At 36.7% G+C, this 26,172-nt stretch overlaps 1 protein-coding gene across 1 annotated transcript in view; it reads left to right on the forward strand.

Annotated features, from left to right (window-relative positions):
- The first annotated feature begins 8,669 nt into the window (after positions 1–8,669).
- The window catches only part of Col5a2 (collagen type V alpha 2 chain), a 137,458-nt gene continuing 119,955 nt past the window's right edge, over positions 8,670–26,172 (forward strand). Inside the window, exon 1 of the mRNA XM_052192725.1 lies at positions 8,670–9,099. Coding sequence (XP_052048685.1) covers positions 9,006–9,099 — 94 coding nt within the window. The 5' untranslated portion in view covers positions 8,670–9,005. The remainder of the gene's footprint in view (positions 9,100–26,172) is intronic.

Below are 26,172 nucleotides of genomic sequence, written 5' to 3' on the forward strand. Positions count from 1 at the left end.
CCCTTGCAAGAAGGTTCTTTGTAGAATAAACGCTCTTTGCTAGTGCATACGATTTGAGTTTGGGGTATTATTTTTTTGCAAATCACAGACCCTACAATATATCCCAGTAAAATCTTTTAAGCAATAAATAATTGCAATGTGATCATGTTTTGGTTTCCTTCTAGTTAATGATTATGAAAAAGTAACGTATTCTCCAATACTTCTATGGGAAATAATATTATGTAGTATACAGGTAAATAAAGCAAATTATTCGCAACAACCCATGTACATTTGTAACTAAGCAATCTATTATATAGATTAACAAAGTGTAAGCAAGCAAGATTGGTTTCTCAGCCAGTTTCTCTTACTGGCTGGCAGCAATTTGCTGATACAGAGAAAGAAGTAATTATTTTATTATTTATCTTTAATCTTGTAAAAAGCTTAAAAGAATCATAGATATAAATTTTTATACAAAAAAAATCTGTCATCTCTACCTTAAGTCCTCAGAATGCATACCTACTGATCAGCAATCCTTAATAACATAAGGAAGCTGAGGACAAAAAATGGGTATAAGAAATCGATTCTCACCAGTCCAGCCTCAGTGAGAGCCATATTAGCCAGTGCTGCCACTGTTCTTGTTTCCTGACCAAAAATGATCCTTAGCTTAAATAATAAGAGTATGCTTTTCTGAATTTCAAATTGTTCCTAAGATTTTTACATAAGAACCAGTAGTAAAAACATTTCAATACAGGTTCACTAAAAATTCTAATTTTCCAAATGTTTTCTAAGGGTGGTGATTATTGATAACCTGCACCTCTAAGTTCTTTTCTAGGGTGGTTGGCGATGAGTCATTAATCTACTCCAGCAGCAATGGCTGAAAGAAATCAGTCATTATTATTGTGAGTTGCAGAGATATTGTCCAGTGAGGGACTGGAAGCTTCCTTAAAATATTTATATAATTCTTAGATTAAGAAGGATGTGCGGGCAGCAAGCAGAACAGAACTCCACAGCAGGACCAAGTCCTCAGGACATGTGATCCTCTGTGTTTTGTGTTGTGGGTTTCCCTGGTGCTCTTTGTATTCTGATGTTAACTCTGCTTCCTCAAGACAAGCCCTGAGGTGAGTGGCCCCTGGGCACTATATAATGGTTAATTAAACAACGAATGCCAGACCTTGATGAGTCTTTTGTAAAGACTACCAGAAAAGTTTTAGTACTTGAACTTCTTCTAAGCAGACACATGCTGTGGCATGTTCATTTGCTAGAAATGGCTTTTGGTGTCAGTGAGTTTCTAGACAATTTGTCCTTTGTAGTCGGTACCTAGCCTTGCCATTTAAAAAGTTTCCCTCGGGGAAGCCCTGATTCATGGTTCTTATTTTAGCTACTTAGAATTGTCTATTCCAATACAAACAATCATCCATGCTTCAAACTTATTAGACTTAAAAGTAAATAATGGCTTAGTGATTTTAAAAGGAATAAAAGTTTAAACTATGAACACAAAAAATTAAAACAAACTACTTATAGATAAGACATAGGCTAACATGGGTGACCATTAGAACAGACACAGAAAACTGAACATAGAAGGAATTTAATAGTCTAGACGAAGCTATAGAAAAAGGAAATCAGGTCAGGCTGTCAGGGCTTAGATAGCAGGAAACACTGACTCAAAAATGAAGAATTCAGGGAGGTAAAGATTATGATAATAATCCTATAGATTGTTATCATGATAATGTTCTCACACATTTGGCATAATCCAAAGAATTGAATACCTTAAAATGTGCCTTTCATTCTGTATAAATGATTTCCAATAAACACAGTACCAAAAGAGGGGCCAAGTGGAGCATATATTGTCATTAAATTTTCTAGTAATCTTGTTTTTTAAATTTTAAATGAACTTACTATTCTGAGGACAAACTAGAGAAGCACAAATAAGCCTGCTTATTAGGTCAGCACTAATACAACAATTTTATGCTAGAGATTTCCTAAGATCTTTATTTTTATTTTTTATTGGCTATTTTCTTTATTTACATTTCAAATGTTATCCTCTTTTCTAGTCCCCCCCCCCAGAAACCCCTATCTCATTCCCCTTCCCCTGCTTCTATGAGGGTGTTCCTTCACCCACCCAACCACCCACCCACTCTTGCCTCCCTACCCTGGCATTCCTCTACACTGGGGCATCTAGCCTTCAGAAGACCAAGGACCTCTCCTCTCATTGATGCCCAACAAGGCCATCATCTGCTACATATGTGGCTGGAACCAAGGGTCCCTTCATGTGTACTCTTTGGTTGGTGGTTTCATCCCTGGGAGCTCTGGGAAGTCTGATTGGTTGATATTGTTGTTCTTCCTATAGGGTTGCAAACCCCTTCAGCTCCTTCAGTCCTTTCTCTAACTCCTCTACTGGGGACCCCATGCTCAGTCCAGTGGTTGACTTCAAGCATCTGACTCTGTACTTGTCAGGCTCTAGCAGAGCCTCTCAGGAGACAGCTAGATCAGGCTCCTGTCAGCAAGCACTTGGCATCCAGAATAGTGTCAGGGTTTAGTGTCTTATATAGCATGGATTCACTGGTAGAGCAGTCTCTGGATGACCTTTGCTTCAGTCTCTGCTCCACACTTTGTCTCCATATTTCCTTCCATGAGTATTTTGTTCCCTCTTCTAAGAAGGACTGACACATCCACAATTTGGTCTTCCTTCTTCTTGAGTTTCATGTGGTCTATGAATTGTATTTTGGGTATTCTGAGCTTTTGGGCTAATACTTATTAGTGAGTACATACCATGTGTGTTCTTTTGTGACTGGGTTAATTCACTCAGGATATTTTCTAGTTCCATCCATTTACCTAAGAATTTCATGAAGTCATTGTTTTTAATAGCTAAGTAGTACTCCACTGCATAAATGTACCACATTTTCTGTATGCATTTCTCTGTTGAAGGACATCTGGGATTCCACCTTACACTAGTCAGAGTGGCTAAGATTAAAAACTCAAGCGACAGCAGATGCTGGCAAGGATTTAGAGAAAGAAGAATACTCCTCCATTGCTGGTAGGATTGTGAGCTGGTAACAACCACTCTGGAAGTCAGTCTGGAAGTTCCTCAGAAAATTGGACATAGTATTACATGAGGACTCAGCTAAACCACTCCTGGACATATATCCAAAAGATGCTCCAACATACAACAAGGACACATGCTCCACTATGTTCATAACAGCCTTATTAATAATATTCAGAAGCTGGAAAGAACCCAAATGCCCTAAAATCTTTATAACTGTTAACTCATTGTATTCTCATTAGAACTCTGTGAGGTGGATGATATTATTAACTCCACTTTTCAGTGAAGAGACCAAGTTAAAGGGAAGACATGTGATTTCTTAGGATCTGGTATATGTCAAGAGGATCATTTGAGCTGTCTGGTTGGCTTAATGGCTATGCTATGCTGCATTTTCATGGAATTTTAAAATCTTTTTTTAATTAATAAAATTTGAGTAACTTTTACATTATTAAAGACAGTTCAAGGAATGCCCAGCCATATGAAGTTATTCTTGAAAATCATTCTTCACCTTAGGAGGAACTAGAGAATGTAGAGATTTCCTGAAAGGAAATTAATTAATGTTGTTGACATTTCCTATGGAGATATAAGCAAACATCTAATCTTTCCAGTCAGTGCTACTGATAACAGACCAACAAAAATTCTGCCTATCTAGTTTGGTGAACCAGTAAGTTTACTGAAAGTAGTTAAAGAACCTGTGGCAGCTATATCACTGAAAAAAAAAAAACCTGTCATCATGGGTAATGACTCCCAAAAGCTAATTTTCAGGAAGCTTGGCTCCTTGGAAAGTTCTGTCTTTCCAGTAAACCTTACTGTTTATGTGACTTTGGGAATGAGCCTTATGAATCTTGTAAGTTTCAGGCACTTCTTATGTCTGTGAGTTTTGTTTGCTTCATGAATCCTATTTTTTTCCACTGCTTACAAGGCCTCTCCAGGAAGGACTATTTCAATTCAGAGAAAATATCTATATAGATCTTAATTGCTCTGACTCTCAGTAACAAAACAATGATCACCACATCTTTATTATTGTAAGTTGGCTGAGACGTCTGAACTTGAATAGTGCTTGTAGAGTAGAATGTTGTAATTTTCAAAACTGTTTATTAAGTTTTGTTTATAACCCTGACTTGGAGAACTCTTAATAAATACTAAATATGAGCAGTTGTTTCCATAGAAGATAATCGAATATTTTAGGTACAAAATATGAAGATTTTCTTAAAATATTACTCAGCTAAAGTAGAATTCATATTAAATACAAAATTTATGTAGAAGGAATTCATAGTCTTCTAATATAAAAAGATCTCTAATTATTCAAATAAATAAACTCATTTTTAACATGGGCATTTAAACAGAAGTAACACATTTATGAAGTTCATATATAGCTAACATTTATAATAAATCGATTAACACATGCATTTATTTACTTGAAAAGATTGTATGGCATGTGAGTGGCTCAGTAGGTAAGGATGCGTTCAAACTCACTTTTATCCCCAAGATCCATACTTAGAAGGAGAGCACTGACTTTTGCACACTGCTTTTTTGCTGACAAAGAAATAATAGCGATTTCAGGAAATTAAAGAAAATGAAGCAGTTTTAAATATACAATTCCTCAGAAAGGACATGAGCATAGAGAAGGTCCTGAACTGACTGGTATACTGATGTGGTGAAAGACATTGGTTTTTAAAGTCCCCTTCTACAAGACATTCCTTTCCTCTTCTTTCTAGGTTAGGACTTATCCCCTTCTCAAATTTACTACCTCATTGGTTTATGAGACAATGCCTTATCTAATGAATCACTTAGGTTCTGAGAATACACCCTCTTCTGGTTATATGATCAACTATTTAGCAGACTCCTTGTACTATTCTGTCTCGCAGAGCTCTCAGGCAGGCAAATACCCATCATCAGGGCTGAGCTCACCCTGCTTCTCTGTAACTCTGAAATACTCTAAGTGTACCCTCAAACTGACAAGGGACTATCACAATCTAATTCCTATGCTCTGAAATTCACAAGTCTGTCACTACATTAGAATAACCTGGAACTGGAAAATATCATCCTAAGTGAGGTAACTCATTCGCAAAAGAACACACACATGAAATGCACTGATACGTGGGTGGATATTAGCCCAGAAGCTCTGAATATCCAAGACACAATTAACATATCAAATGATTCCCAAAAAGAAGGAAGGAGAGGTCCCTGGTCCTGGAAAGACTATATGCAGCACTGTAGGGGATTGCCAGGACAGAGAAATGGGAAGGGGGGGTGATTGAGGAATGGGCGGAGGGAAGAGGGCTTATGGGACTTATGGGGAGGGGGTAACCAGAAAAGGGAAAACAATTGGGAATGTAAACAAAGAATATAGAAAAGAAAGAAAGAAAGAAAGAAAGAAAGAAAGAAAGAAAAGAAAAGAAAATACTACAAAAAAGAGAGAGATTAGAACATGATGTTAGGTAGGTCTAGAAAGAGCCAGCAACCAACAATAACACTTTGAGGTTAATCATCATACAAGTAGAAGCTTAAAAGGGCTAGTCAAGTACCAGTAAAAGTACATATACATGTATATATATATATATATATATATGTGTGTGTGTGTGTGTGTATACATATATATATGTATATAGATATATACATACATATATATATGTATGTATATTGAAAACCACTAATAAGCTTTTAAGTTTGTTATAAGAACTGCTGCAGAGTCATTCAAGTACTTGCAGTGTGTGGATTGCTGGGGTGCTTCATGGGAACTGAGCCTGATTTCTGGTGCCCCTCCTCCAACAGTGATGGCTTGTGCTCATCCTCAGCTTCTCTAAGGACTAAGAAACAATGGCTCTTTCCCAGAAATTCAACTACATCCTTTTAACTGATACATCTGGTGTCACCTATGTATATTCTAGAATTTTCCACATTGTTGTATAGGATCCTAATGATAAACATGGAATAAAAGCTCTATCTGGAAAAATTCACTGTTTGTGGCTTGATCGCAACAGATGGCAAAAGCTCATGGAGAATTACAATGTAGATAATGAATTATCTCAGCCCCCAGGAAAATATTTCCTTGGTTTTATGTTACACACTTCTGCTATAATTCAGAAATGGTAGGAACTGTAGGAGACTGAGAGAAGTTTTCATTATGTTTTGAATTTTCCCCAGGAGAGTTATTTTTATAATTAAACTTAAATCTCCTATATTGATAAACATATAGAAACTGTTATAACAGGAATGGAAGTGGATAGGAGCAGGCGATAGGGATTAGGTGTGCTTACTTTGGACAGATCTTGTAATCTTAGCTCACCAGTTTTGAACCTTCAGCCTGGAAATAGTTTCCACGAGTTGTAGATTCTCTATAAACATCTGTTATCTCAACACTTCAGTGAAGATTACAAGATACATAAAAAGTTGGCACACTTTTTTTGCCAGGTGATACTGGTGTCTAAAATGGTCTCATGGTAGAAGAACACTGGCAATCTCAGAGAGGACAATGCGTCTTCTGTATTTATTTATTTTTCTGTCATTCCCATTGAGTATTTAATGAAGTACTTAAAGTATTTAATGGAAGTTTTTTCTATCTTCCTTTCATATCATATTTTTAGAAATTCATGGTCCACTTTCCCATTGTTGTTAATACATATATGTATGCACATATATACATATATCTAGTTTGAAGTGTATGGGCGCAACCGGTTCTGTCTATATAATGTTACCTGTGTGTATATTGTCAGGGCTGACCATTTGGTATTGAGTAAGCAGCAGAAATGCGCAGCTGTACTCTTCTCTGGGGAAGCCTATGTGTCCTGTGCTCAGTACTCCTTCATTGTCTGCACTCCTCTGCGTAGGGCTGAAGCCTCCCGGCCCTCCCTCTTACCAGTGTGACATGTCTATTGCTGCCATCCTCGGTCAGCTCATGGTGAGGCACACATGGTGCTGAGATTTTACGCATCCATGTATAAAATTCTGACATTGCTATGATTCCTTTGCTCTCACAGACTTTCTATCTCCTCTTCATCAATGTTCTCCGAATCTAAGGTTCAAGAGCAGTTTGATAAATGTATCCATTAAGACTGGGCTGCACAATTCTGCATTTTAATTGATTATGGTTTTCTAAAGTGATTTCCAACTGTTGCAAAACAAAGTTCCTTTGATGGGGGATTAACAAGAGCTTTTACATCATGGGCTTTTTCAGCTATTGTTCAAAGAATTAGAAGACATTTGATTGTTGTTCCTTATTTAGCCCATTCATTAAGTGTGAGCAAGACAGCCCTGGGAACAGCAGTATGTTGGTGAAAGAATCCACCAGACAAAGGCAGGCCTTGGTGACAAGTTATTCTCAGTGGCACAGGGCTAGAGAGTTGTTCTCAGAACTTCTCCAGAGTTTAGTTCCACCTCTCTCAAGTTAAAGTCTATTGGATTTCTTTTATTAAGGATGCTAAATAGTAAATGAAGCCTCATATACCTATTCTAATTTTAGACTATTCTTTTTCTTTGTATTTATATTTTGCGTCTAATTCATTCCACACATAGCTGTATATCTTTTTTGTATTTTTTGTTTCATGTAGATGCATTTTTTCAGCATTTGCATATATATGTTCCTTAAAGGTGATGGATGCTGCCTTTGTTTCTAGTGTGCCATACTCCTTCCAATATTCAGTGTGTGTTCAGTGCTGAGTAACTATGAACAGTTGAGTCATACATGTTGTGTGGGACTTAATCCTAAGCCTCGAGAACTCACAATATCAAATGTATTAGACTGTTTCAAAAATGCTGAGGACGTTTAAATCTTGTCAAGTCTGAGTAGGGCACAAAGTTAATGACTTGCTCTTCACAGAAATGCACAGCTGGGACTGCTGTGTTCCCTGGAAAGCTGGTATGGGGTTAATAGCAGGACTGTCTACTTTTATGTAGCTCTTTGCAATTTGGAATCTAGCTAATAACACATTACTCAGTTTAGTGTCACCAGATCCTGCACACTGGTCAGGCCAAAGCCCCTTTTCCGTAACAAACAAACAAACAAACAAACAAACAAAAAAAAAAAAAGAAGGACTATGTATAAATTCACAAAATTGGTGAATGGCAGATCTGATGTTGGAACCTACCCTTTCTGAGACCTAAATCAGTGCATTTTCCTCAGCCCATAAGCTTAGTGAACTTATTTTTTTTGAGACAATAAAATGTTCTGTGACAAGGAGAATGTATAGATATGCCCCCTAAAGAGCTGTAGAAATAGCTCAATGCAAAGCATCTCAAGTTCATTTTTGTATTGGCCGTATTCTGCCTCTTTTCTTCTGGAATCCTCTCAGAGCATGGGAAAGGGAGAAGAATGAAAATTGGGACAAGAATCCTTTCTCTGTTGTCAAAAGAAAGGGTTAAAAAAGTGACATTTTTAAAGGCTTAAGTAGCAAAGAGAATTCTGAATTATTTAAATTCAAAAGAAAAAAAATCCACTAAAAGGCTATAATCCTCCCTAAAGCTTTTTGGTGTCTCTGGAAAAGTCAGTGGGTGTGTGTCTGGGGAAAGGGTTAGAGAGGGAGGATCACACTCCTCCAAATAGGCTTTCTTTAAAAAAAGGAAAAAGAAACACACACACACACACACACACACTCAAACAGAAGGAGAAATAAAAGTTTGTCTCTCTTGAGAAGCTGCCTCTGTGCTTAAAATCTACAAGAAGTACTGAAAACTCAAGTCGCAGAGGCGCGCGCTCTGATTTGGTTGTTTACCATCAATCAGACGGTTGCTTGGCAGACACTGGATGGTTATGAGCCTGAACAAGCTGAAAGGGGCAGGAAAAGAAGTGGAGGCAGCATTCTTCCTATTTAAAGCTGAACCGCTTGAAAAAAGTTTCCGCAGACTGTGCAGGAGCTGGTGCTGAAACAGACTGAGGCAGCCTGGGGACTGGTGCTGAAAAAGAGCCCCCAGAGAAATTCATGGTGCTACAGTGACCTCAGTATCTACTCTTTGATCCCAGGAGGACCCACATGTCTCATATTTAGACATGATGGCAAACTGGGTGGGAGCAAGACCTTTCCTCATTCTTTCTGTTTTATTAGGGTACTGCGTCTCAATAAAAGCCCAGGAACAAGAGAATGGTGAGTTTGCTTTTTGCTTTGCTTACTGTGTTTATGGCTTGGTTTGGGAACTAGATGGAAAGTTAAGCTTCAGGAAGAGCTTGAAGAGAAGACTCTGGTTTGAAGTTTGAGAAGGGGGCTGTAGGATTTGTAGCTTGGCCCTGGAGACTAGGCACATCTGCAAATCCGGAGCTTTTGTGCGTGCCCTGGCAAAAAGTGGGCTTCTGACCTCCTGTAAGAGCCAGGATCCGATCAGTCTTTTTGCCTGAATGTAAGAGTGGCACGTTTAAAAGAAAAGAAGAGTGCTTAAAACGGAGCCCCCGAGGCACTTTTAGAGGTTTGTCCTGTGGGCTGGCGCTTTCCAAGCCGGGAAAGCCGCTGCTGCAGAAGCTGGGCAGGGTGGAGTCTTTCCTGTGTGAACTTCACCAGCTTCAAGAAAGTCTTTGTTTAGAAAAACCTCTGCGGCAACTCTTATAGTTCGGAATTTCCTTTGTCTTTGCTCTTCTTTCCTTTCTTCCCAAAGCCTTATCCTCCCCTCCTATAGTTTTTATCTCTGATCTTAAAATCGTGTTTGCTTACAGAGAGGGAGTCAAGTTTATTTCTCCGTGACAGACTCTGATAAAAAACAGATTTCTTAAACTTCTGTGCTTTCCCACCCTACTGACTTGATTATCGGGACAGTGTGGTTCCTGGGTGGATGGCTGAAGGCAGGAAATCAGCATGCCTAATATGTAACTTACTTGGAATAGAATATTGAGAAGGACTTTTCCCTTAGATCCTTCCTTCCTTCCTTCCTTCCTTTCTTCTTCCCTTCCCCATTTCTTCTGTTTTCCTTTCTCTTAAGGAATATCTTGCTTGGTTACTGTTTTGTTCCCTCTATGTGATTTACATATGTTAGTGTTGGGTCATATTGTTAAGCAAAATGGAATGGCTGCGATAGAATAAAAAAAAATTAAAATGGGCTTTATTGATGTTAACCTTAACTTTTGAAGGTTGAAGTATCAGAAATAGACACTGTCTTTGTAAGAAGCCAGCATAGATCTGAGTCACTGTTAGCACCAAACTCAAGCTTTCAAAGCTCAGTAATTCATTAATCATGTTTGTTACTGTTTTTCTCATGTGTATATCCAGCCATTTGTATAACTGTGTTCTCTGCCTTTCTAATTTTTTACTCTAAAAGTATTTAGAAACTGTGTTTAACAATTGTAAGTTCTAGAAATCCTGTAAGGTTCTGCAGCTAAAATTCAAGTCTGTCAGTAGTCCCATAGAGGGGGCACTTTTCTAAAATCTTAAAACATTTACAATTAATTTCTATGCTTCAAGAAGTGAGGGAATTTATGAAGGGTAAAACTTGCAATTCCTCTGAATGTCATGAAAAGTCTGTGTTGTTTGCAAACATGAGAACAAAGAAGTTAGGAAAGAAGAGAGTAGACAGCAGCATTAGGGTAGAAGGAAAACATGTGAGTATCAATGAGACTGCCCCTCCCCTCCCCTGCCCAGACACAAGTTCTAGACTGTCTATATAGACTTTATTCTCAATTTATATTAAAATGATGTACTTTATTTTTATAAAGTACAAAAGTAATTGAATATGTGTGTAAATGAAATATGTAAGATGTTCAAAAGTCTTAGAGGGTAGGCCATGGGCTAAAACTCTCTTCTAAGTCGGTGCATTTATTTTGTAAATCTTACTGAAAAATGAGGGGTTTACTGTTCTCTAATATTTGTTTTCATACATTAAGAATAGGAGGTTTGGTTCAGAAAGCCCTGCCTTTGGACCAACTTCTTTTTTCTTAGTGTCATTAAATAGCAGAGAAACTAAAACCCCAAACCAAAGATTTTTACCAAGAAAGTGAATTCTCTCAGACAGTACAAATGTTAATTCAAATAGATGTAATGAAAATTCATAGCAGAAACCTGTGCATCTGAATAAGGAAAATATTGATGACTCAGTAATCTAGTGTATTCACACCCACTTAACTTACATCTCCCATGCATGCCTGGGTGTGCTCTGATACCCTGTCGACACTTCTTATACTTTATTTACCCTGTTAGAATATAGTCATTCTATGTAATTTTGAACTTGAGGAAGAGTCAGTATGGAAAATGTTCTATATTAAAGAAAAGTCTAAGGCCTACATGTCAAGATTATACAATTTTCAAATCATTGCTATAAGCAGCATGGATTGTGGTATTTCCTTTGTATTGCATTTAATATGTGTTGCATAACTATGGCAGTGTGTGTAAGTATGTAAGTATCAGCTTAGCCCTTCCCTTCTGTTAGTATAGGATACACTTTTCTTTTTGACTGTGAAAAATGAAACAAGCACAGGTCAGCCTGATGGGAACACATGTGGATACTAAGATAGAGTAAGTAAACATGTAGACATTCCTGGACAAAATACAGTGGCCTTTCACTAAAGTTTATCCATTGATTCGGATTTTAAAAGATTGTTAGTAACTAAAATGAAGAAATTTATGAGTTAGGCTAACTTTAGTTGAAAGTATAATGTAGTAAGAATCCGAGCCAAGATGATAAAAACACTGTTTCAAGACCTCTCTCCCCCTCTGGTGTGTATTGTGTAGGGAGGCTTTGGAATGTCCCACATTTGTTTCTTGTAAAAGAAAAAATGCTAGACTATTTACAGTAAAAAAAAAATGTATTTCTAAATCAAACTGTAACATCTAGGGAGCTATGTACATTTTTGTTGTTAGCACTAAGCATACTTGATCTTAGGCAATGATTTTGGTTATGAATCATTTTATTCAATATCACATGAGTAATGGAGAGAGGTTTAGAAGGAGACATATACTGTGAACTCGAGTGCTTTCAGAAGAGTTAGTAAAGATCTTTTCCTAATTTGTTGGTTGCCGTTTTGTCCTATTGACTATATCCTTTGTCTTACGGAAGCTTTGCAGTTTTATGAGGTCCCATTTGTTGATTCTTGTTCTTAGAGCATAAACCATTGGTGTTCTGTTCAGAAACTTTTCCCCTGTGCCCATGTGTTCAAGGTTTGTCCCCACTTTCTCCTCTTTAAGTTTCAGAGTGTCTGATTTTATGTGTAAATCTTTTATCCAGTTGGACTTGAGCTTTGTACAAGGAGATAAGAATGGATTGATTTGCATTTTTCTGCATGCAGACCTCCACTTGATCCAGCACCATTTGTTAAAAATGCTGTCTTTTTTCCACTGGATTTTTTTTTAGCTCCTTTGTCAAATATCAAGTGACTGTACATGGGTGGGTTTTTTCCTGGTCTTCTTCAATTCTATTCCATTGATCTTCCTGCCTGTCTGCATACCAATACCAAACAGTTTTTATCACTATCACTCTGTAGTAGAGCTTTAGGTCAGGGATGGTGATTACCCCAGAATATCTTTTGTTGTGGAGAATAGTTTTTGCTATCCTGGGATTTTTGTTATTCCAGATGAATTTGAGAAGACAGGCATGTGACACAAGCAGTGATACAATAATTTTGTGTATTAGCAGAGTTTGATGGGACTTGTAGAAAAGTTGAAGACACATACATGCCCACTTTAAACTTTCCAAATTATCATTTTTCAAAAAATATTTCATAAGCCAAATTAATTAGATCTAAGTGCCAAATCTGATGCATGAACTATAAATTGTCAATACCCATGTTGCACTCCTAAACTGATATTTGGTCTCAAGCCAGTTACTAACTAGGAAGAGGAAAAAGTACACATAGAATTTTTAATATTATGGTGCCTTACATTTTTATGATGCTATATTTGTTATTTATCTTGTAAAAATTTAAATAGGAATCATTTATGACACTCAGAAGTAGTTAGATAACAGCACTAGATACTTAGTACTTAGTGTCATTTCAAAGGAGGTACAGAGATACAGAGGGTGAATATACATAGCTTAAGATATTTATGTTCATAGATTGTTCTATACTTACTGCTATTGAAATGGTTTTATTTTAGAGGGCTTCACATATTAGAGCACAGTTTCAACAAAGAAGAGTATAACAGAAGAACTTTGTTTACTTACTCAAAAGAGGCTCTCAAGTAGAGTGAAGAGCTGGTATATTGAGAATAGTTGGGGACACAAACTTTAATTCTCTTCATCTTTTACCCTTAGTGTATGGACTTTGAATTCACAGTCCTTGAGGGCTGCTAGGTGCTCCAACTACTACATGCAATTTCTTAGGCATCTAGATAATGAATGAAAAAGCTGTGATTCTGCATTTCTTAAATGGAATCTTTTATGTCTTTAAAATATTTAAACTTATTTATGTTTGGCTGGAATTTAATCATATGGTCACACAAAGATGCAAGAATTAGTAGGAAAATATAGAATTTTAGGTGGATCATATGGTAAGCTGCTCAACTATGAAAGACACAAAATAGAATTGCTTCAGTAGACAAAATGCTTGAATGGCCCACTGGATACTGTTCATTTCTGAGCAGAATGCAAAGCCAAGAATATGTCAGAAATATATATTAAACCATATTTTAACGTCACTCTGAAAACTCTCTCTCTCTCTCTCTCTCTCTCTCTCTCTCTCTCTCTCTCTCTCTCTCTCCCCCACTCTATGAGAGGTTAGGGGATTCAATATATTGACCAGTGCAATATGTGCTTCCTTGGTTTGGGATTCTATAAAAGGTCACCTGCAGATCTTGTTTCAGGTTTTATCCCTTTAAATATATTGGATATATTTAATATATTTATATTAATATATTTAATATACTTATATTAATATAAGTAAACTTTGATGTGGTTTGAGAATCAGTCCTTTGTAGGTGAACTTTTTCCCACTGGTGAAGCACTACACTATGCTTTTGACTACCCCTCTTTTAATATTGAGGCAGATAACATGTTTTCTATGCACTAAAATGTGAATGCTAGGACTTTGGTTTCATAGTGACTCATTTTACATATCCAGCAGACTGAAGTTTGTAAAGTAAACTACTATAATTTTGACACTTGAGGAAAAATAATCCTAAGCCAAATCTTCTCATGGTGTTAGGTGAATAAATCTGCTATACAGAGGACACATGTAATTCAACTGTATATTCAGGCAAATTTGAGTTCATCTCTCACTCTTCTTCCTGTTCTTCACACACTTAACACTATCACCTCAAGCCTGCGTGGATTACTGTGATTATCCCAAACATTCATTTAGCTGGTGTAAGATAAAACAGAAGGAGTAGACTTTGTGTTGAGAAAGTGTGAGGAGAAGGCTAGAATCTGCTGATCTGAGGTGACAGTATAAAATAATCTTTTTTTTTCTTTTCTAAATTCTTTGTTTACATTCCAAAATGCTTTCCCCTTTCCCAGTTTCCCCCTCCCCATATGTCCCATAAGCCTTCTCTACACCCATACTCCAATCACCTCCCCCCCTTTTTCTCTGTCCTGGTACTCCCTTACAATGCTGGATCAGGCCTTTCCAGGATCAGGGACCTCTCTTTACTTCTTCATGGGAGTCATTTGATATGCTACTTGTGTCTTGGGTATTCAGAGCTTCTGGGCTAGTTAATATCCACTTATCATTGATTGCATTCCATGTATATTCTTTTGTGATTGGGTTACTTCACTTAGGATGATATTTTCCAGTTCCAACCATTTGCCTACAAATTTCATGAATTCATTGTTTTTAATTGCTGAGTAGTATTCCATTGTGTAAATATACCACATTTTCTGTATCCATTCCTCTATTGAGGGATATCTGGGTTCTTTCCAGCTTCTGGCTATTATAAATAAGGCTGCTATGAACATAGTGGAGCATGTGTCCTTATTGCATGCTTGGCAATCCTCTGGGTATATGCACAGGAGTAGTATAGCAGGGTCTTCCGGTAGTGTCACGTTCAGTTTTCTGAGGAATCTACAGACTGATTTCTAGAGTGGTTGTACCTTCTTGAAATCCCACCAGCAGTGGAGGAGTGTTCCTCTTTCTCCACATCCTCCCCAACACCTGTTGTCTCCTGAGTTTTTAACCTTAGCCATTCTGACTGGTGTGAGGTGAAATCTTAGGGATGTTTTGATTTGCATTTCCCTAATGACTAATGATGATGAGCATTTCTTAAGGTGCTTCTCAGCCATCCGAATTTCTTCAGGTTAAAATTCTTTGTTTAGCTCTGCACCCCATTTTTAATAGGGTTATTTGGTTCCCTGGGGTCTAACTTTTTGAGTTCCTAGTATATATTGAATATTAGCCCTCTATCGGATGTAGGGTAGGTGAAGATCTTTTCCCAGTTTGTTGGTTGCCATTTTGCCCTTTTGACAGTGTCCTTTGCCTTACAGAAACTTTGTAATTTTATGAAGTCCCATTTGTCAATTCTTGATCTTAGAGCATAAGCTATTGGTGTTCTGTTCAGGAACTTTTCCCCTGTGCCCATGTCCTCAAGGGTTTTCCCCATTTTCTTTTCTATTAGTTTCAGTGTGTCTGGTTTTACGTGGAGTCCATGTTGAAGGATAAATCATGTGTCATTGGCCTTATGGAACTTATGTAAGGGTTGGATATGGAGATATTTTAATCTATTGTTTATCAATTCTGAGATCACAACGCTGAGAGGTATATGTTTACATATGAGAGAAACAGTAATGATAGAGGGAAAAGATTATAATAGTTATTAATTTGGGAAGATGTTACAAGGTTTTTAAAAACCAAATTTGTCTTAGAAATGATTAACATTCTTTTGTTTACTATTCTTTGTGATTCATTTCTTCAGACATAGACATTAGATGAAATACCTTCAATTTACTGAAAATTTGAATTTTTTTGGACTTCTTCCCACAAGTGTGTACATGTTCATGTGTGTATTTGGGTGTGGTTACACACGTTGGTGGAGGCCATAAATTGACATTGGTTATCTTATTCAATTGCTTCTCAAAGTCACCTTAAAATTTATTCTTAGTGTGTGTACATGCAAGTATGTTAGTGTATGTGTTCACATAATGTATGTCTATGTCACATGTACACATCATGGTTAGAGAACAATTTTGTGCCGTCATTTCTCTCCTTCCATCTTTGATGTGGATTCAGGGCATCACTCTCAGATAGATAGGATCTACCAAATGAGTTCTTGGCCTTTGATTTTATTTTTCATTTTTTAAAGAGTATCCATTTATTTTATTTTGCATATCTGAGTAGTTTGCCTTCCTTTATGTGTGTATCTGGTGCTCTCAGAAGCCAGGCCGTCAGATTTAGAAGTGGCGTTACAGGTGTGTGAGCTGCCACAGGGATGCTGAGAACCAAACCTGGGTCCTCTGCAAGAGTGACAAGGCCTTTCAAGTTCTGAGCCCTCTCTCCAGTCTCCAGTCCCCTTAGCCTTGTGATCAAGGCAGGATAGTTCTCTTCTTGTCTAGAATGGGGGCCAGTATGTGGCTTGTGTCTGACTTTCTTATCTTAGCATTGCAATGCAACTTTATATGTATGTACTGTTTATCATAATTCAAGCTCTTATGTTTGCATACTGAAGACATTACCAGCTGAACCATGTCCATATTACCTGATATTTCTTATAACTAAACATATTGCACTAAAAGTAATATTAATCAGAAAGATACTGACAGGATTTTTATTTTTAAATGTCTTTCTATGTCAGTATCATATAAGACTGAAGAGCTGTCCTTCCCATGTCTCATCCACATGGGAAGAAGTCCTTCCAGCTTTGTCTTTAAGATACAACTATATGGATATTTTTAATCTTGTTCTAATTTTTATAAATAAACTGTGCTTCACATGAAATTAATGTGAATTCATCTTATAAATTTATTCAATGAGGAAAAATACAGTGAATCAATACTTTCTTAACTATGCCTTGCCTTCTAGGGATTAAATCATATCAATAACATTAATAAATTAGTACAAAACATTCATGTAACTTTATCCTTTCAACATTTTGGTAAAATGTTGAAACCGAAATGTTTATTTTTTCAAAGCTAAGATCTAGTAGAGGAGAGTGTCACAGTTTTCTTTCGGTTGTCTTTTGTTTTTCTCAATCAGAACTGGCTTCAGTTTTTAGATGGAGCAAGCATGCAATTGGTTGTAGCCATTGCTGTCATTCGTGTCTCTTTTTAAGAGTCAGCACCTTCTTGTTGGTCCCTTCACCATGTGTGATAACTGTGTTCCTGATGTTGCTGCAGCCTTGCAACTATGCAAGTCCTTTCCATTGTTATCAAGAATGCTAGGAAATAAGACATTGTCTAGGAAATAAGCCTTGCAGTCTGATTTTGGAGCTCTTAACTGAAACATAGAATGTGATATGAACATGTATTTCAGACATGACAAACACACACCCTAGTATCATTTCTTTTCCTTAACCAAATCTTTGAATTTTTGAAGTAGTCCATGGATTTGTTCATCGGTATTTTGCTCGTTTTTTCATTTTAAGGAACTTTTTATTAATCATAGCCTTTTCAACTATTCCTTGTTATTTGCTCTTTATTCCTTGTTATTGGCTCCCTTTTCCTAGCCTATCAATAAGTTTAAACATCTCTCAGAACTCGTGCTTCATTTCTGAGTTCAGCTTCCTTCAAGGAACAGTGTTCAAGTTTTCTGTCTCATCATTTTTTATTACTGTACTCTGATTGTAGACCCTCCAGTCAATTTAAACTACTACAGTATGAGAAATAGCATACATGCCAACTCAATGGCCTTTTTCTCATCAGTTAATAAGGCCTTTCTCCTATATTAATACCACTGACCACTCTAATTTATTAAAATGCAGTTCTCTGATCATTTTTCTTCACCTTCTTGACTTTCTATTCTTGTTCATTCATAGGTTCCCCATATCTCTCATAGTTTTCCCACTCTCATGGTTTTCCTTCCCTATTGGTTCTGTCAGGATATTGCCTTTTGAGGTCATCCAGGAAGCTTCCATACTTTCAAGAGTTTACTTTGTGTCTAATTGTTAATTTATAACTCTCCTGCTATTTCTGATCTTTCCCATGAACTCTAGAGAATATGTGTAACTACTGAGAACTATTTTGAGTTCAGTGCATTCAATGTGCAGTTAGCTAGTATAATAGGTCTCTTGGAGGATTACTACCAAATAAACTCACCCTTTCTAGCTCTTTCTGAACTCTCTCTGGCAGATTCAACTCAGTTCTGGCCTGAACTTCTCTCCAAGCTGACTGATTTAAACTGGCTTCTCTTGGCTTCCTACTGAATTACTCTGCTTGGCCTCAAACTAATTCTGACAATCTCTTCTAATCTCCTTCTCATTCTCTGGCTTGTTCTATCTTCACCTGAAAACCCGTCTCTATAAAACTGTTCCAGTAAACCTGCCTCCTTTCTGTCTCTCTGTGCTGCTCTCTTACATTGTATATCCTATCTTTGACTCATTATGTCAAATTGTTCTCTAATTCATCACTTTGTCTGGCCCTCAATTAGGTATCACTTTCAAACATGTCTGCTTCCTTTTATGACTATATCTTCATTGTTTGGGATTAAAGGTGGTACTAAGGGCATATCTGTATTCCAGACAGATCACACTGTAATCCAGGGCATGTCTGAATTCCAGCAGAATAATATAGACTTATAAGGTCTTTGGATATGATCCCTTTCCAGAACAGCCATGTTCATGGATTAAAATTCCTCTATAAACTACCTTACAAGAATTGGGCATTTTTCTGCATGGTATTTCTGTCTGTTAATAGCAACATCATTGTGTCTTTCTGTTAGTAAATTTCCACCAGTCACTAATTTTGCCATTTTATTTGCTAAATATTTCTCATGTGTGCTTCTTATTCACCATTATTATAAGTTCCTAAGTTCATGTCCTCATCACTTATCCCTGGGTTACTGCAATGTCAGCTAAATTCTTCTTCTTCTCTCTCTTGTGGCTGTTCTATCAGCACATAAATATATACCCTTTTTTGCCAGTACAATTCAACACTAAATGTATGTCTGTTTTTTACCTTCTAATTCTTCCATGGGAATTCTTAGTTTCAGGAAATGGTAATGTTTGTTAGCTTGCACACATTTATAATGTGACCAGCTTCTACAACATTAGTCACATTGCTTGTCATTTTTTACCTCACCATAAAAAGTCACTTGTAGTTTTCATCCCCAGTTTAAGCATGTACACATGTACACACACACATACACACACACACACACACACACACAACACACATGCCTGTATATGCCGTACAAACATCGCACACCCATGTGCGCATACACATATCATACATGTGCATGCATACACACACACACACATACACACACACACACACACACACACACACACACACACACACAAATACATACACACTCATTTTTTCTCTTTCCAAACCATTACTCTTCAGAGAGCAATCAGAGTTTTAGTTGATTATAGTGAAAAATTTGAAGATTTTCTTTCTTTGAAAAACATGTGAATATATGGGAATATGTTTTTGATTTAATCCCAGGCATGGATATATCGGGTCACTTCAGATAGCAGCTAACTATGATTTGCCTTGTGCTCTATCTGGGACATGATTTTTCCAGATGCAGATTGTTTCTGCAATTGTGTGACATTTGGAATGCTGGGGATTTTCAGAGGGTATATAAATGTGGGGGAGGCTGTTGGATGGTAGTTTGCTGTTGTTGGTTGTTATTAGGTGCTGTTGTTTGCTACATGTTTAGTAGTGCAGAGATTAGATATACTGGCAGCCAAGATTAGACTTGTACTAAGGAGCTCAATGCCCCTAATCAGTAGGAAGTAGACTAACAATAATCTTGTTCCTTTTCTCCTCTATCCCTTTTTCTCTTAGGGGGCTGTAAAGGTAGAAAACAGTAGAGAAGAGTAGAAGAAAAAAGAACCCACAAAGTAGCCAAAGTCCAGCTACAGATGATTCCAGTCTTCTACTTTTTTGTTTATCTCACAATCTTCCAATTTGCCAACTTATTCTGACTTGCCTACTATTCAATGATTGATATAAACCATTGATTACTACTATTCTTTTTTTAAATGAAAGAATGTTGGAATTATTCCCCAACTTTGAAAGCTAATGATCTCATTTCCTCTATGTAAACAGCTATGATTATTTGTATTGATGCTTAATACTATGTGGCATCCTTTCTCCTGCCAACACAATGTTTTAATTGATTAGTCTATAGTGATTAATCTCTTTCATATCACTAAATGTTCTCTGAGTGGTCAAGTATGTTGATGTTAATTAACTGCCTTTTAAGAATGAGAGGCCATACCATACCATGGATTCATTTCACGTCTTTTCCCCTTATATCCTTGTTGGACATCAAAGGGAGGAGGGGCTCGATTTCCCAGTATAGGGGAATGCCAGGACAGGGAAGCAGGAGTGCGTTGGGAGGGAGTGGAATAGGGGTTTTTTGGGAGGGGAAACCAGGAAAGGGGATAACATTTGAAGTGTAAATAAAGAAAATATCTAATAAATATATATATGGAAGCAACAATTAAAAAAAAAAAACCTTTGAATTGTTTTGTACTCAGTCTTTCTAAGAATGTCCTACTTTCTTTCCGCTACTCTCCATCTTTTTGGGAACTTTCTGCAACATGGTTGACACTTTTCTATAGAGCCAACAGGTAGATGACTGTTATTTTTTGCATATATATTAATTGAATATTTTTGTAAAGATCTGAAAAATACTATTACTATTTATTCAGTTGTGAGTAAACTGTATTTGGAGTCATGATTTTCAAATTATATATGCAGAGTCTTGGGAAATTTAACATTCTTGATTCTTGGTTTCTTTATACATAAAATTACAGTAATATAATTCACTCTAAATAATTAATAGGATGACTAACAGGTATATATGTCACCTGATTATAGGTTACTTCCTATTAATGGCAAATATTTGTTGATACAGAATAAATGAACAGTATTCTTCTCTCCAAGAGATGAAAATCAAGTATAAAACTAAAGGTACAAGTTCTATCTAAAAATAATATCATTAATGCAAATATTGTCAATAAGCTCTCTTAGCCTATTTGTAGATGAATTTAGGCTTAAAAATTACTTATGGTTCCCATCTTTATTTGTCACCTTTTTAGTTCTGAGACAATCAAGTAAAGAAAAGCCTCTTGCTCAGGAGGCTGCTCAGTGAACTTGTGCCAGGAGACTGAGTCCTCCTGTTTTGCATTCTCCTTCCAGCCAAGCAGGCTCCACCCATGTCCCAGTGGCACTTTGAGCCTGTACCAACTGTCTACTGCAGAGTTGCTTTTCTGAAAATATGTGAGTCATAAAAGCCTTTATTGAAATGAAAGCTGACTTTCCACTCTGCCTTGCTCAGTGTTTACATTTGGAAGGAGAGGAGCAGCTTAGAGACATGGGGATTTATAAGGCAGCTCCAGAACTACCAGCATACAGCAGTGAGCTGAGCATCTTTCCAAACTTCAGCATCTCTTCTTTCTCCAAAGGCTGCCAATGTACTTCAATCCCTTCACCACCAGGGGATTACTGTGGTTGACTTAACATGTACCCACCCCCAAAAATCCAGCCCTCCAAAAAAAAAAAAAAACAATTGAAAACAGAACAAAACAAAACAAAACAACAACAACAACAAAAACTCTGACTGCTGGATGATTTGGCTCTCTTCTGATATTGCAGTACGTTTCTTGCATCTTGGTTTTACAAATGTAAAGGAAACATGAGATTAATTCAGGAGGAGAGATGCAAATGGAATTTCACTCAATGACTTGTTACAACAAAATTCTTTAATTCAATCTGTGATGTCTCACATGGTTCTCTGGACTTCAGCTATAAAATATCTTATTATAAAAATCTAAACAAATATACTTTAAATGCAGAGCAAATATACTGAAGTTTTAGGATTTAATATTTTCCTTACTTTCATTGCCTGTTATAAGTTGATTTGCTCCTGCAGTGAAAGATTCTATCAAATTTATTCATATTAATTTTAAAGTATTTGTAAAGCCCCTTCTTTCTCAATTTTCCAGGGTTTTATCTGGAATAAGTGACAAGTTTCAATTATATTCAGAGAATTATATTTTTCCTGCAAATACTAAAAGTTTTAGCTGACATTTATGATCATATACTTGATGGGTGGTGAGACTGATTGACTATCATAAGAAAAAATGTTTTCTGGTCTTGGTTAGAGACACTAAAGACACAAAATCTCTCTGGAATATGATCAGAAAAGCCTAGAATAGCTATTTCAAGGAAATTTAAAATATTCAAATGTAGTAATCTTCCTTTGAAAGAATTTGTACTGAAGAAACAAACAAACAACAACAAAAACAAACAAACAAAAAGTAGAAAAAGGAAAAATATATGAGGTCAATGAAAAAGGAACAATGGAAAATTCTACCAATGAGCTTTTATGAAGTCCCAACACTCTTGTCTTAGTTATGTTTCTATTGCTCTGTTAAGATACTATCATAAAGTACAACTTAGGAGGAAATGTTTTATTTGGTTTATAGTTCCCAGTCCATTGCTGATGGAAGCAAAGGAACAAAGGAACACTGGTCACTGGCTTTCCTGATAGGTTCCTGATAGTTTGTTCAGTTTGCTTCCTTATACAACCCAGGACCACTTCCCAGGGATGGTATCACCCACCATATTATAGGCTTTTCCTCATCAGTCAAGAAAATGCACAGACTTGACCAAAGGTACCCTTATGGGGCATGTCCCTAATTATTATCCCCTCTTTCCAGATGTGTCTAGCTTTGAATCAAGCTGAAAATGACACATTGTCATTGTAGGACATCTTTTTAGGTACTTCTAAAAATATTTTCATATGCCTTAATTTTTTCTTATTTTTTTCAATATTCGATTTTATTTAGTCGTTGACAATGCTATACATGCATACATTTCAGTCATACCCATCTCAGTCTTTCCTTCACTTACTTGCTCCATACTCCCCCTCTAAATGAATGCTCTTTCCATTCTAAAGAGTTTAGCTCAGGGAGTCTAAAGTTTGTTTCAATATATGTATAAATGTGTAGTCATCCCCAACTCTAAAAAAAACTGGCTTTTGTTCCACAGCAGCCATTAACTGCCATTAGCTCCTTTGACATGGGCTCCTAGGCCCCTCCTTCTTCCATGCTAGAATGTTGACTGGCTCCATTGTGTAGGAAACTGTGAGTCCCTGAGTACAGCATCCTGTCATGTCTGAAAGAGAGATTTCCACAGTCATCCACAGCCTCCGGCTTTCAAAATCTTGTAGCTCAGGATGATTTCATTATACTTAGAATGTGAAGTTTATTAAAGAAGGAAATGATTAGAATCATTTCAACTCTTTTATATAAAATCAAGGCACATTGAAATAGAATTCATTTAAGATGAATCAATGAAGACACTCAAGTTTCACTGTTGAATATCAACAGATGTGTTCAGATAAATGGAGGATGACAAAATGAAATAAGATTAGTACAGCATTCAATATTTTCTTGCAGTTAACATGGGTCATACATTTGGTAAATATGCAGTTCTCTTGGGCTGCCTCATGTACCTATCATATATCTGTTCCTTTGGTGGATTGTGCAAGAGCAGTGGTTCTCAACTTTGCTATTGCTGTGGCCCTTTATTATAATTCCTCATGTTTTAGTGACCACCCCTAATCATAACATTATTTTTATTGCTACATTATAACTGTAATTTTGTTGCTGTTATGATTTATAATGTAAATATCTGTGTTTTTCAATGGTCTTACACAACCCCTGTGAAAAAGTTGTTCAATCCTCTTGGTCACAAGCCACAGGTTGAGAACCATTGTGCTTAGAAAGAAGAGCAGGTTCAATTCTTAATTTTAAAAAAAATTATTTTTTCCTATCATGTTGTTAATTTCCTCTGAATCAAAAGCTTTCAGAATTTTGATATCATAATCACATTTGCCTCTGTAGTCTCTTATGCTGCAGCTTTCTGTGGATGCCAATTTCTTCTTTGCTGATTTTGTTTGTTTTTTTTTTTTTTTGGTTTGTTTTGTTTTTTGGATGGACTCTCTATATAACCCTGGCTGTCCTAGAATTCACTGTGTAGACCAGGCAGCCCTCAAACTCACAGAGAGTTACTTGCTTCTGCTTCCCAAGAGCTAGGATTAAAGGAATGTGTACAACTGATCCCAAGTTTGGGTGCCATCTTCTTAACCTTTTAAAATTTTACATCAAATTTGAGATTCTCTATTATAGCGTAACCTCCTATCAGAATTGCCTGTGGCGGTATTTACTTATATTCTTCTCTTCAGGAACTATTACATTCCACATGCTCTCCTAGTTTTTGTTCTAGTGTACAGAGTAATTTTTTTTGTGTAATGTGACCTTTTTATATGGCAATTTGTCTTTGGGACATTTTCCCCAATATTCTCTGGCCATTAGAATGTGCTGACAAAGTGTCTGTGGTAAAAACAAAAACAAACACATCAGCGAACAAAAATCAAAAAGCCAAAATTTATTCTCATGACTGGACTCTGGAGTTCACCTCTAGAAGATGAACTTCAGTTGTCATAGATGTCCTATACTTGCCCACAGAAGATTCCCAATCAGAACATTACAACCACCTCAATTCTATTTTACTAAAAACTGAAAATTCAAAGTTCTTCTGGTTATAGCCCTAAGGTTACTATATCAGACATGCCTCAGGTTACTGGACAATGGAATTGGGATTTGCTTCCTAATCAACAAATCCTGCAATGAATTCCAAAGGAATCTCCATACCTCTTTTCTTTATGATGTGCCTGCAGTGCCTTTCTTTTCCAGCTCTAGGTGATTAAATAGTTTTGATTTGTCTTTTCTTCCTAAGGAATTTCAACATCTTAATATACATTTTAACAAAATCTTTGCTTCTATGCTGTCAGCAGTGTGGGAAAATCAAGGAGAGGGTTTTGGAGAGCATTAAGTAAAGAAGGGAGCTCTGAGAGTGCAAGCAATTAATTCAAATCTGCAGTTGAGATAAGGGAGTCGAAAGACAAGAAAATGTACTGTTTCATGATACTTTTTTCTATTTTATATCCAGACTCTATCCCCCCCACCTCTCTCTGTGTGTGTGAACAAAATGTAGCTTTATGATAAAAGCTGAAATGCACTTTAACTATTACCTCTTCTTTATACTTGCCTCATCAGAAAGATTGTCTCAAAACCAATTAGCTCTGAAGTCCTGTTTGGAGATTAGCATTTCTTTTACTGTGAGTTGAAAGTGACTTGGAGCACGAAGCTGACAAAAAGCACCAGCAGTCAGCTGAGTGTTTATATAAAGGCTCCATCATTTCTCAGGCCTGTCTGTCTTCTGGTGTATTTTAAGACTCTGCTTGTACAGAGAGAAACATGTGGTTAACGAGATGAGAGCTTCAACTAAACATGCTATAACTTTCTTTCATGAATAAATTGTTGAAATAATTTTAATGAGAAGCTTCTAACTTAAAACTGGACCAGGACCCAGGAATTCTGCATTCTAATTGCAGCTCTGTCCTGGGTTCACTTGGTGACTTTGTGGAAGTGACTAGAATTGTCTTGGCCTCAGAAGCTTCCTTCAATACATGTGGTATAATATTGTTAAACTATGAGAGCCTACAATGACAGGATATTAATGTAAATTTTCTTCACAGAGGTCACACCAATGGTATAATACAGCAGAGTATATCCTGTACATAGTTTGATCATTAGAAATATGATGCATATTTTCTGTGGATAATGTATTTATGTCCTTTAAAATGGTATTTAATGTTTTGATCAGGTTTCTGGTTATTTTTATGAGAATGTAGCTATGAGTTATAGCTGCTATTTTTCCATAGCAAATAATACATACTAAAGAACTTATCCATAATGTGGCAGCAAAATCCATTCAGAACTAAAAAGAGAAGGTAGAGAGTGAAACGGGATGAAGAAGAGAGAAAAAGGAGGATGTGAGAGAAGGAAGGAAGGAAGGAAGCCAATTTTAACTGGCTGTGGGGCCATGGAATTGCCATATTTGCTCCCATTATTCTTAATTTCTTATTCTTCAAAATAATCTTAATTGGAAGCTGTGAAAATGTTCAGTCTGAATATTTAGCTCTGATTCATTGCATTGTTATTTCCTGAGACCAGAACACTTTAGACCATATTTTTGTTTTGCCCTTTTTTCATTTCTGTGTTTTTCTCTCTCATTTCTGTATTCATGAACAATGAATGAATTCTGGGAACATTCATGTTCCCAAGTTCTGCTGG

The sequence above is a fragment of the Apodemus sylvaticus genome, chromosome 9 (assembly GCF_947179515.1).
Source record: "Apodemus sylvaticus chromosome 9, mApoSyl1.1, whole genome shotgun sequence".
NCBI lineage: Eukaryota > Metazoa > Chordata > Mammalia > Rodentia > Muridae > Apodemus > Apodemus sylvaticus.